Raw genomic sequence first — 13,508 nt, forward strand, 5'->3', positions numbered from 1 at the left:
CAAGGGCAAGCTGGGCACTCTCCTGACGAGAAGCCATGGAAGGACATATCCTTGCAGGCAGGTGCTTCATACGACCACCCCTTTCTTTTCTTTTCTTTTCTTTTCTTCAGTCTCTTGCCGTAAAACGTCCAGCCAGAGCACAATGTGCCAACGCTGCAATGCCCTTTCGGCGCAACCTTGGAACCTTCCTTTGAGCTACTCTTACAGAAGGCGAGTCCAAGCCAACGAGCTTCCCCTGCTGCTTTTGCCCGTCACCTTCTAGCCCGACTGTGGCTCTTTCACCTCCCGCACAGCGACAAGCTCTACGCTTCTCCACAGCGCTCGTACTGCGCTCCTTTCCGGACCTGCTGCTGCTGCTTTGCCCAAGTCAGGAGTCCTGGAAGCCCATCCCACCCTTGAAGCCCAGAGTAGGGATTAAGCACCGCCCACCTTGCCCTCCCCGCGCGCCTCTCTTCTTGTCTCCTCCCACCCCTCCGCACCCCGGCTCTTTCCTTTTCGCACCTGGCACCGACCATTGCCGCAGCCGCAGTTCACATTCGTCTTCTTGACCGCTTTCCAGGCAGCGCGCGGGGCTCTCCCCACCGGCCGGGCACTAGCAGCTGCTCCCTGGTTGTGCTTGGACTGTGAGGGGGAGGGGGGAACCCCTGGCGCGCGCGCGCGCACTCCTCTCTCTCTCTCTCTCTCTCACACACACACCACACACCCGAAAGAGAGAGAAAAGGGAGCGCTCTTGTCGTCCTTGGTGCCCTCTGCAGCCTCTTTCTGCCGCCGCGCCGCCTCCTTTCAGTGCAGGAGGAGGAAGGTCTAGCCTCAGCTAAGGAAGGAGGAGCGCAGCAGCTGCAGTCGCCAGGAAGAAAGAAGCAAAGCCGGGGACATTTGGAGGGAGAGAGAGCGCGCGCAAGGGAGAGCCTCCCCTTCCTTTCTCCGTCTCCTTTTCTTTCCTCTCCTCCCCCCCCTTCCCTTGTCAAGTGCCCTCCCTCATCCCTGCGCTGCGGGCTCTCTTATTCCAGCTTCATGGGCAAAGTGTGGAAACAGCAGATGTACCCCCAGTACACCACCTACTACTACCCCCAGTATCTGCAGGCTAAGGTATGGTACTACCGCCGGGTTGCTCCCTCTCGCCTTCTTTTCTTGCCAGGGAAGGGCACAGGGGGGCAGCAGGGCAGGGCTGGGCTGCAGTTTTGCAGGCTTGCTAACTATAGCCAGGAAGGAGGGAGGGAGGAGAGGAGGGGGGCTCTGGGGGATGGCATCGGATTACAGGCTCGCACTCTCACTCTCTCTCACGCACGCACACACACACACAGAGGGAGAGAGGAAAGAGCCTGCAGCCCCTTCCTGATTCTGCCTCTTCAGCTCCCTCGCGGAATATATGTGCGTTTGTTTGAGAAAGAAATGTGGCAGGCTTTCCCTCTGAAGCTGGCTGGGTTATTGAACTATCAGAACTGCTTCCTGTACCCGTCTCCTCTTGTCTTGTTGTCATCTCACAGCCTTCCCCCGTTCCTTAGTTATATTTCCTACTCTTGACCCCTCTCCTCCTGTTTTCTCCTTGTCTCAGGTCAGCTGTCTTTTCCCATTCTCTTCATCCCTCCTCTTTGCCCCCCTCTTACTTCCTTCATCCATTCGATTTTTCTGCTTTCTTCTGAGACATAGCCTCAGCTACAGCCCTCTTTTCTCCCCCTCCCCAATGTTAAATAGAGATGGGGCAGTGATGGGTTCTTGGGCTTCCCTTGGGCATTTCAGTGAAGCCTTCCCACTTTCGCTCCTTCCCTCTCTATTCTGTTACAGAAACAAAATGGGATTAAGTTTATCCAACTCTCATCAACATTTTTTTGCCTTTCCCCTAAATTGTAACTTCTAACCTTAAGGATACTTTTAAGTCTGGAAACAGCTGGATTGTAATTGAAAATTCTTTTTAAATAAATAAATAAAATGTGCATTTGAAAGTTTGCTTTTGGAAAATGTAAAATATTAGCTTGGGGCTTTAAAGTCAAATTTGTTGTCCGTGTTTGTGGTTTACATTTTAATGAAGCTCAGATTTATCTCTCATTTGCATTATCAAAAGAGGAAGTATTGGAGTTGGGTGGAACTCTTTCAGTAAAAGTACACACTCAACGTTAGTTTGATTGCAGATGGATTTGTTGCTTTTTGTTCAAGTGCATTTGACATCTCTTGCTATGCATATGTCTGTGTTTATGGATGTCTGTAGAATCTCTAAGGCTAGTCAGTACATCACACTGCAAATACACTGCTGGTTGCATCAACTGTCTGGAATATTTGGCATCCTAAATGTTCTTCAGCTAACCAGCATTGCATACAATACACAAATTGGCTCATATGTGAACTTTGGCAGTCATAATGATGGATTTCTAGTTAATAGGGTATCCAAACTGTAAGTATTCAAAATGTGGTCAGTGCTGAAAATTCAGTTGTGAATACTGACAATCTCTGACAAATTTTGAGAGTGTCTTCAATTTTACGCAGGTCTATCACCTAAATGGGATTGTCAGCACCTACTGCTTCACATCTGTTGTCAGGCATTCATGAAATTCATCTGTGACTACTAGTGTTCATATGTGTATGCCAACAATCTACAAATCTGAGGGTTTTTTGTATGTAAACTAGAAGAGTTCTTATGCTAGTTCATAGTTTTTAAAGAGTATCTTCGTGCTGATAGAGGGAAGCAATCTAATGCTGTAAGTTATAAGATGGAGCAGTGACCAGGCAGGGGTCAGTTGGCAGGAGTGCTGAGCTTATGAGAAGAGGGAATGGGAAGAACCTCACACTTGTAGCAGCTATGTGTGTCTCATTAGGAAGCTTTGGCCTCCCATTTTGAGAGGCATGGATTCCTGAAATATCTTTGGCTTGGTGTCTTTGGCAGCAGACGTTCATGCTCTCTTTGAACTTCTTACCTATTTATTAGAAATGTTCCACATGAAACTGTGAATAGCAATATTTCATCAAAAGTAACCTCAAGTTTGTAAATGCAATTTCTGATACCTTGAGTTAAAGCCACTGTAGACCCTTGGATATGGATGGTGTTTATAAATTCTGTGTGGACTCAGGTTTAAGATGACACATGCATATAAGATCATAAAGTCATGGATTTCAGTGGGACTTCTAAGTATTATGGGTTATGATTGCAGCTTTCATGGAGTGCACCCTTCATTATTTCAGTAATGCAGAGTAGAAGCCTAAAGGCATTGGTGTTTTGTTTTTTTTTACTTTTCAGCACATAACATTATGAATAATATATGAATATGCTCAGGTGGGAGAAACAAATGTCTGCATGGGAATGTTTACCTGAGCTATTTTTGTGTGTTATTAATAATAGAGAAACCAAGCACACAATATTTTAATATATCTAATGCAGTACTTCTTGCCTTTTTTGCTCTGTAAATAATTGAACAGAGAGATAAACTGTAATAAGCTTGCACTTGTAATTAGGCTATCATCTAGAGAAAAGCCTCAAGGACCATCTTCTGAAAGTGTGCTTCCTGTATAAAGTATTTAATATTGATTTATTGTATAGTCAGTGACATCTTCAAAACATGTCTTGCAGTCATTTCTATAAAATTATAGTCCGAAATCACATTAGTCTTTGTTTCATAAGGGAGGCACACACATCAGTTTGACCTACATATATGAACTGCTTTGCTAGATTTGATTGTATCCAAATTTCCTGTTTTAGTGACATCCTTTTATTTTATTTTGTTTTATTAAGGGGGAAAGAAAATTATAGATGGTTCCAGTTGAAAAAGAACAGACAGCTACTTTATATAATTCAGTGGAATAAGTAAGCAATTTCTTGTCTCTCCATAAATCTAGTCTGGATATGTAGGCAAGTTGCTTCCATACACAAAAGCTAATCTAGCCTATAGTTTAGTTTAAAAGCACACATTCACCCAAATAGGTTTAAATACTCCAGTGCAAGTACCTTGAGGTTTTGTTAGATAGCAGCAACAGAAGTGCTCCACAGGTTTTATATAGCACATTTAAATATGAGACCTAATGAGAGTTTTTTTAGCACATCCAAATAAAAATTACATAGCTATCTAAATAAATAAATTACAACCTATGGTCAACAGATGTCCAGAATGAGTTTAAAGATCCCCATCTTTAAACTAGCAAAAATATTTATGATAAACTTCAATTAAAAAAATCTAATGGGGTTGTAAGGCCAAATATTCCTATATGATATTTTAATAATTGTAAATGAGTTCATCAGATTCAAAATGCATGAAGTAATTGAAATGACTCAATCTCCATATTTAATGTCTTCATTGTAACTAGTCATGAAACATTCTCATTATTTCTGCAGTATAGTCTTGAGATGGAAGCAGGGAGTAGTATAAGTTGCTATGATTCAGTGTCCTCTCTGTTCCATTCTCCACACTTAGATTGTAAATTTTGTGGATCAAGGACACAATGACTTTCCCCAAAATAGAAAGAACTATCATGTATAGAATAGATTTTGAATTTGAATTCTCCTTTGTCTATTGCTATAAATAAAAACAATTTATTTTTAAATAAGTTATTGGGAAGAGGGAGGATTTCATTGGTAATCATTCAGCCAAAGTTAAACTGTTTATTTCAATGGGAATACTGAGTGTATGCTTAAATCTTTCTCATTGAAGTCAATGGGACTTCTCTGTGGCTGGATTCTGTCCATAATGTTTATATTATTACAAAATAAGTATCCAGTTTTACAGTAAAAACATTATTAATATATGATTGAGGCTGAGTCCACATTCATGTAAAACAGAGCATTTTAACATGTATATTTGCCCAGCTGACCTACACTAGTAAGCAAAAATTGGAATACAGTACAAGTGCAGAAATCTAAAGATGAATGGTTTGGGTTCTTGCATGTCTTTTAATACAGAACTTCCCAACAATGGCTAAAGCTACCAGGAATGCAGATAACTACTAGCTGAAATAAAATATTGGCCATGCCTCTCCTTGTTGACACTATGACAAAATGTTCAGTGGGAAAACACTGGCTAAGGCCAACTCTCAAATTTAAATTTTAACTCATGGTTTATGACATTTTGAAACTTTAATTTTGCCTTTATATCTCAACATTATGAAGGATACATAAGCCAACTCTGTCCACATTGTGCTATGACATTTTGGTATGATAATAGCCTTTAAAAGAATTGTTTATTACTAATGCTGTGTAGCACCTGATCCCTGGAATAAAGAGGGACATTAAAACAAACACAGCAATTTCATATACCTTTACCAACACTTTTTCTTCTTGGTTGTGGTGTATGTACCTATAGAATGTACCTATAGCCCACAGATTTTTCTATCCAACTTTAAAAAGCGGGGAAATTGGGCAGCTATAGTGAATGCACCAGGGTAGCAGGAGACCTGACCTCCTTTCTGAGATATTGTACTGCCCTACAAAGTTGTCAAAATGCAAACACCATTTGGGTTGGTCTTTCACAGTCCAATCCACTTGCTGTGTAGCTTGGAAGAATTTGGTCACCTGTGCCTCTGAGCATATGGTGAGTGGTGGCAACACCTGTAATCAGCCCAAACAATAGAAAGAAGATATGTCCTGTGCTGATCTTGTTTTAGCTGGGAGGAAGCAACATTATTAAGACAGTTGATATAGTTCAGATGGTCACTTTAAATATGTCTGATTTACTTTGCAATTTTAGTGATGTTTTCTATAGGAAATCATTTTCTTTTGCTTTTGTTTTATGAATATGTGAAGTACAGCAACACTTTGCAAAATTTACACTAAAAAAACTCCAAACGTAATTGTGGTATAATGGCACTGATTTCTGCAGAATAGTCTCCAGTGGACCTGAGGAGTGTCTCAATTTGCACAAGATAAAACAGTGGGAGGTGAAATACATTCTAGCAAAATTCTAGGTGTGCTCTATGTTTTTAATTGACCATGCCTACCTTGCCTTCAATGAAGTGGTTTAAACATAGCAAGCTCAAAACATGCATCCTCTTTTTTCCAACAGCTAGAGTCATTCCTGAAGTAGCAACATATTAGAATCAATCTGATTTTACATCAAACTGCAGTTTCAGATTCCACTGTTAATGCACCCAAAATAGAAATAGAAGATAACCTCCAATTTGAAACACAAAAGGCTGTCTTCACCATCATATGACGTTGACCAATAAAAAGGCTTTGAAAGTAATAAAAATAAATTTGACACAGATTTCTAGGACGAATAATGAGGGAAATAAAATTTTCTAGATTAGATTCTCTGTAGAAACATTAGTAACACAGGAAAGAAGCAAAGTAAGAACACCAACAAACATACAAAAATGTAATTCTCCATCTTTGGAGATTGCAGGTATTGCCACCATTCATCATATGCTCAGAGGCACATGTTACCCAGTTCTTCCAAGCTCTACAGGAAGTGGATTGGACTGTGAAAGACCAACCCAAATTGTGTTTGCATTTTGACAACTTTGTAGGGCAGTACAGTATCTCAGAGATGAGGTCAGGTTTTATGCTCTCCTGGTGCATTCACTATAGCTGCCCAATTTCCCTGCTTTTTAAAGTTTGATAGAAATATCTGTTGACTATAGGTATGTTCTTAAACTACAAGGTTTTTTTGCCTATTAGTGAATAATCAGTAAAGCTAACACATAAAGTCCATGTCTGAATGCAGCCTGAGTAATATGGGTGATAACAGTGGCGTACCAAGGGTGAAGAGGTGCGGTCTGCCCTGGGTGCAGGCAATAAGGGGGTGCATTGTATAGGGTGAGAATATCCGGAATGGGAATATTTTAATGAAGAGCTACTGTTAGTGCTGGCTCTCTGAATATAAGCCCCGATGCAACCTGAAAGAGCCTCTGAAGCAGATCGTTCCTTTTCCCTCATTAATTGGAGCCACTCATCGTTCTCTCCCCCGCTCCCCGTCTTGCTGGAAGACCTTAGCAATGCAGCCCTTCCCTCCCTCCCCAGCCAGAGCGCCAGTTTGTCCACATTCTGGCCGGGTCCCTCCCTCCTCCTTTCCAACGGGCAGAGTGGAGGACAACAACAGAGGCAGTTGGCAGAGTGCAGGGCCACTGGTGGGGGAGTGTGGGCTGCTGGCTGGCGTCCAGCTGCTGCTCCGCGCTTGTGACCAGGGCGACTGCAAGAGTGCCGGCTATTCCTGTTGGGACCCCCGCCGGCCGCCGGGTCAAGCGAAGAGGCGGTGACATCGGTGGAACCCAGCAACTGCACGTCTGGTGGGGCTGGAGCTGCAGCAGACCTCCCTCCCAGCTCGGTGCCTGTGGACTGCACAGATGAGGCCAGCAACATGGGGCTGCAGTTTGTGGCAGCAGAGGGCCATGAGGAGCTGGTGGGCTTCCAGCTGCGTAGGCGAGCCTCAGTGCAGACCCAGAACCATTGCAGCTGGTGCCCGCTCATGCAAGTGGCCAGGTTAGCCTGACGGGCGGGGTGGCTCCAGCTCAGTGGAGCTAGAGCAAACCCGGACGGTGCTGGGCTGGGTGTCTTGAGCCTACAGTTCAAGTTCGGGATGAGGTGACGAATGGGGCCACTGCTGGAAAAACACTGGCAGCATCTCTTTCTTGTAAAGGAGAAGGCATGTAAAGCTCACCATGGGTGGGCGAGATAATGGGCCTGAAGCCTTCCACAACCTGTACCTCTCTCCCCCTTATCTCCCATTGGGTATTAGTGTTGGTCTTGGAGCCCCACCGGGAAAAACAACCACAGTGGGTTAGAAGTAATGGGAAGAAGCAAGGTGAAGGAAGGATTCAGCCCCCCCCCCCAATTTGCCCATGCTGTGCTTTAAAAACCTTTCTTGTGGAAAGCTTTACAAACTGAAGAGTGGGATGTTGATGCTTTAATTTAATAACAACACATAAGCCCACGCTGTTAAACATCTACTGTGACTCGAAGAGCCACAATTTCCTATTGAATGTACACTTGCTGCCAAGTAATGTGTGAAATCATCCCAAGGTAGGCAGCCTTTCCCAACTGGTGTGCCTCCAGAGGTTGTTGGACCACAACTCCCATCAGCCTCAGCCAGCATTGCCAATGGCTGAGGCTGATGGGAGTTGTGGTCCAACAACCTCTGGAGGCACACCTGAGGACTGTGTGTGAAATAACAATGAGCCGCACCTCAGAGTGGGAGAATGGGATTTTTATGAAGCTCTGCCAGACTTCTTCTTCTTCTTCTTCTTCTTCTTCTTCTTCTTCTTCTTCTTAGTTTTATTTCTTGAGTATTACTGGAAATAATTTTGTCGTATAGAGGAGGGGGATGTTAAAAAAATGATCCGCTCTGGGTGTCAAATACGCTAGGTGCACCACTGGGTGATAATAAAGCTGACATAGCTTTTGTTATAAGGGTTACAACTGAATAATGCCCATGAAGCACTGAATGTTTGAAAGTGCTATATAATTATTATTATTCTTCAGGCTGACAGCCATTCATATATTTCTTAAGTAAAAAAGGCTACAGCCAATGGGGTCTAATCACATGCACTGAAGGAAGAGGTAGTTCTGGGAGGGGCATGTTCACACATAGAAGGAACCCAGGCTCTAAAGCTTCTCAGTGACACCTCATGGGGCTACTTGGGTTGTAGGTATTTCTGCAGCACTCAAGCAAACCACATGGCCAGAACGTGATGATAGTTCAGGGTGAACAAACAGTAAAATAAATCCCTGATTCCTTCGAGGGCCAGAAGGCAATGTGCGCAGTGCATAATTGATATGGAAATGAGGAATGACTGCAGGAGCAAAAACCAGTAGAAGTACTGTTTGGCACATGACTTTGTAATAGTGGAAATTAATCTCAGTTTTATGTTTCAAAAGTTAACTTTTGGGTTAACTAGAAAACCAGAATTTCTGCATTTTAAGAGCCCTTCTTTCCCAAAGAGGGTAAAATGCCCTGAGACAAGGAACATTGCAGGGGTTTCATAGATAGATTGAACCATTGTATCCATACTGTGAGAATTTGTGCTTATGTTTGAGAGCAGTTTCTATCTAAATCCTTGCTCAGAACTGATGGCTCCATTTCTATTTACTTCCTGTAGTTTATATTTAGGATTTCCTTGTTTGTTTCTACTACTTCAGAGTGGGAATGACCATGAAGGCAAGGGAGTCAAAATGTGAAAGAAATATTCTTACAATGTAAGCCTTTAAAAGAAAAGTGAGGGAGGCTTAGGAAATAACAAGTTTTATCAGTATTAACAAATCTGCCTAAGACATTATATCATAGTCATGCTATGATGTTGCCTACTTTGGAGGCACTGTCTGTTGTTGAGAAATATCATCTCACCTCCTTGACTTCTTACTATTTAGCATGTCTGTAAAAAAACTATTCTTACGCATATTATAACAACTGTTAAACATATGCAAAAATAAAATATTAACTACAATTTAATTACACCCTAATTTCAAGAATGATTTGTTGGGAGAATGGTTCCCATTTATGGTATATGTTGACTTTTTGTTGTTCTCATTTTATTTTTTTATTGAGTTGTAGCATTTTAACAAATGTTGTGACCTGCCTTGAAATTTTTTGAAGGCCTTTTATTGCAGTAAATCAGAGATGGGGAATGTGTGGTTCTTCAGATGTTATTGGATTCCAGCTCCTTTCAGCCTTAGCCAGCAAGGCCAAATGTCAGGGATGATGGGAGCTGTAGTCTAACAGCATCTGAAGGGCCACAGGTTCCCCATCCCTGATTTAAATTAATCAGTCAAATAAATGAGACTCGTATTTCATGTGTAAAAAAAACAGTCTTATCACTGCCTTCAATTTGATGCATTTCTTCCCAATTGCAACTCTTAGTTTTTTTAAATATTCTTTCATAGGTTGGAGCCTACCTAATCAAAAGCTCATACAACAATAAATGTGTTAATCTGTAATGTGACAGAGGTCGGCTGGAAAGACTAAGGCTGAAATCTTGTACATGTATAGTAAGGCCATAGGAATGGACAACTATATCAATATCAGTTTCTAATTTTTCAGTCTTAAATTCAGTTTTTGACATTTCCACATCAAGTTGTGTGGGTTGTTAGTGTTCACTTCTCCTAATATATTGTTGTTGTTGTTGTTGTTTTTAATTAAATTTATATTTCACTCTTCTGAAGGAGCCCATGGCAGCAAACATGAACAAGACAATTTAACAAGACAAAGAAAAATATAGTAAAATCAATTAAAACACAATTACAATTAAAATCATTCTGAAACCCAGTTTATTGTAAAACACAGTACAAATATTCTAAAACAAACTCTTAAAAACATTTTTTTATCAGAGATCTTCAGATTTCCGGGGCCAGTCTCCTTCAGCAATCAAATGCCTGGGTAAGCAGGAATATTTTCACATTCCTCCTGCAAGTTAATAGTGATGTAGAGAGATGCATCTCACTGAGGAGGGCATTCCACAAACGGGGAGCCACCACTGAAAAATGTATAAATATATATGTTTTTAATACAATTTTGCCTAATTATACGTTTTTGCAAGTAGTTTCTTCTAGTGTAATGCATATTCTAATATTATTTTCATTCATATATGCATTTTATGCACACTTTCCCCTAGCATATGCATTTCTGTACACACTTTTTGGATGGAGAACTGCATTGCAATATTCAGATAAGTGCAAATTTTGAAGAATGGCTGCATGTCCATTTGCATGTTGTTTCAGGGAGTGCAAATTAAGTAGATGTACATTAAAATATAAGCCAGCCTGAATTTATCCTTTATCCCTACGTAGAGTTAACAAGAAAAGGTTGCTAGAGAGCCAGATTCTCTTGGGGTAATCTGTCAGGCTGTATGCTGTCAGTGGATGGAGCAGTGCTTGATTGGCTCCTCTGGTACACTCATACAGCCCCAACCTCTCTGCCAGATGGCCTCTCCCTCCTGGTCAGCTTCAGCGATGCTGCTGAGGGAAGCTAGCATTGTGGCTCTGCCCCACTGGTGAGCTGCTTCTGATATATTCACACAGATATACTGTATTGCAGAATCTGTTCCTACCTATCTGTTCTCATACTGTTGGGAGAAAACTTATTTTCCTCCAAGCTATGCAACCAGGAAAAAAAAGAAACAAAGAATAGTGTATTTTTATCAAATAAAATACTGCCTCTTTCAGTTTTCTGAAAATAAATAGAATGAGGGGGAAAACACGTTACCACCCAGGAAAAATAAGGAGGAAATGAACAAGAAGGAAGGAACTCAGATGGGATGAAAGAATGGGGCACTTTCAGGAGATATTGGGGTATTGCATAAAATGAGGCTGGGGACACAGATTGCCCATCTGTGGTGCATAGGCAGTGCCAGTTCCAGGTGTCTGAGGGCCTATGGGCAGGACTGGCTCCAGAGGGAGGCCAGGTATGGCCCTGGCCAAGGGCCCCTGCAACCCAGAGAGGCCCCTGAAGGGCTCCTCCTTAGGATGGGCGGGTAGTGCTCAGGTTCCACAATCCACGGCAGTGTTGACTCCCAACCCTGCTGCGGATTGTGGAAAGGGAGTTCCCAGGCACACACACACCCCAATGCAGTCGGTGTGGGCTTCAGTAAGACTACCATCTACCTCTTCCGTCCCTGTGAATGACATGTGTGCTGCATTCATATGCCTGCCATCAACCAAGATGGTGGTGGGGCTTCCCCTGCCTGTATGGTTGGGCTAGGATGCCACAGGCCTGGGGAGGCTGGTGCCCAAGGCCAAGTCATGCCTGGTGCTGGCCCTGCCCATGGCAGTGGGCCCCTTGACCCTTTCCTCCTCATATCACACTCCTCTTCCCTCTTGGCCCAGCCCTTTTAAGTAAAACAAATATTGACCAATATGGAAACCCCCTGTTGTCAAAGGAAAACAATATAAGCTTTTGATAATCACTGGTTGCCTTTTTAACTTTTTTGTGAACAATATAATTTGTAGCTGTAGGTTAATCAATAATCCTGTACTTCCTTACCTAGAAGTAAGTCCCATTGAACTCAGTGGGGCTTACTTCTGAGTAGGCATGTCATTTATTAGGATTCTTTCTTTCTTTTAGTAATCCAAATTGGGGAGCAAAATGCGGATAACCCCTCTTCTCTGTAGCAAAGTCTCAGTGGTTCAAAAATCATTTTGGGGGAGGGCCATAGTTCAATGGTAGAGCACCTGCTTTGCATGCAGGAAACCCCAGGTTCAGTCTCTGGCATCTCCAAGCAGGGCTGGAAATGCCCCCTTCCTGAAACCCTGGACAGCCACTGCCAGTCAGTGCTGACAATATTACGCTAGGTCTGACTGGGTATAAGGCAGCTTCTTGTGCTCCTATGTCCTTGCTTCCCCCCCCCACCCAAAATAAAATAAAAATAAAATAAAATGCAGATAATCTGCCTGGTTTCTCTAATTTGGGAAAGTGGGAGGGTTGCAGAGAGAAGATGGAAAACTGGGAAATCAAAGGGATAAAATGATGAGGGAGAGGGAAGGGTAGGGGAAAATATGCAAAAAAAATCTATGTAGAGCATAGAGCTGAATGTTTGATGGACTTTGCAGTGCAGTCAGAAGTGACTGTGGGAAGCATCAGCCACCAGCCCCAAAGTCCACCCCCCCCTATCTCTGTCCTATTTTTCAGAATATGCCAGCAAAGAAGTAAGCGGGATGGGAAATGAGATAAGTGTTGTGATCTAACACTTTACACTGAAAACTTAAGCATGTTTACCCAGAAGGCAACCGCATAAAATCAATGGGGCTGAAACGCAGATAAGTGTGGTTAGGATTGGTTAGAGTGAGGTGAGAGTGAGGCTGCAGGAAGCAAAGCTGGAGAGGAGGAAATGGACAGTGCGGACAGTCAGAGGGGCCCTTGGAGTGTGAGGAAGGGAAGAGAATGAATGGGAAGGAGGGCTACAAATGGGACAGAAAAGGAGACATGCTAGGGCTGCCACTGTTGCTGCACATTCTCCCACTTCCACTTCTCTCTCTGTCTCTCTCTTTCTTTCACACACACACACCTCAGCCAGGCAGAAGAGCTGGCTGGCTCCCAGTGCTGCACTCCCTTGAAGGAACCCCTTTCTGTCTTTTTGCAGCAGCTGCTGCTACCTTCACTCCCACATTCTTCTCCAGCTCCTGATGCCACAACCACTCCTCCCTTCACTTCACTCTCCAAATCATTCTGGCCCCACCCCCTTAGCCTCTCATCACTCATTCTGACTCACTTCCGCACCAGACAACAACAGCAGGATCTTTTTCTCCTACCCCCATCTTCTGTGACTGTTGGCATCTGTGTGCTGCCAATTGGGGCCTGGGCCATGAGTCACCTGGAGATCAGAGTCATAGCGCAGGCAGTCCAGGGGCAAAAAAGAAAACCCATGAGGGTGAGTGGCCCCTGTGAGCTCCTGGGCCCTCAGCCAGTGCCCCACCTGGCCGCCCACTAGCACTGGGCTTATGCATAGGATTTCTCCGTAAGTTTGTACTTCTATGCGGAATTACTAGAGAGAAAGTTGTATTGAACTAAATGGGCCTTAGGATCATGCTATAAGGGTGGAATCATATCTGCTTTGTATACTGGCTGGAAAGCTGTAGGTCTGGATCCTGTCTGGATCATCATTAG

General features: G+C 43.1%; 1 protein-coding gene across 2 annotated transcripts in view; it reads left to right on the forward strand.

Moving 5' to 3' along the window:
• The first annotated feature begins 503 nt into the window (after positions 1–503).
• The window catches only part of RBMS1 (RNA binding motif single stranded interacting protein 1), a 177,931-nt gene continuing 164,926 nt past the window's right edge, over positions 504–13,508 (forward strand). For both annotated transcript variants that reach the window (XM_061608660.1, XM_061608661.1), the window contains exon 1: positions 504–1,089. In XM_061608660.1, the coding sequence (XP_061464644.1) occupies positions 1,015–1,089 (75 nt within the window). In that variant the 5' untranslated portion in view covers positions 504–1,014. The remainder of the gene's footprint in view (positions 1,090–13,508) is intronic.

This window comes from Rhineura floridana, chromosome 2 (assembly GCF_030035675.1).
Source record: "Rhineura floridana isolate rRhiFlo1 chromosome 2, rRhiFlo1.hap2, whole genome shotgun sequence".
NCBI classification, from domain to species: domain Eukaryota; kingdom Metazoa; phylum Chordata; class Lepidosauria; order Squamata; family Rhineuridae; genus Rhineura; species Rhineura floridana.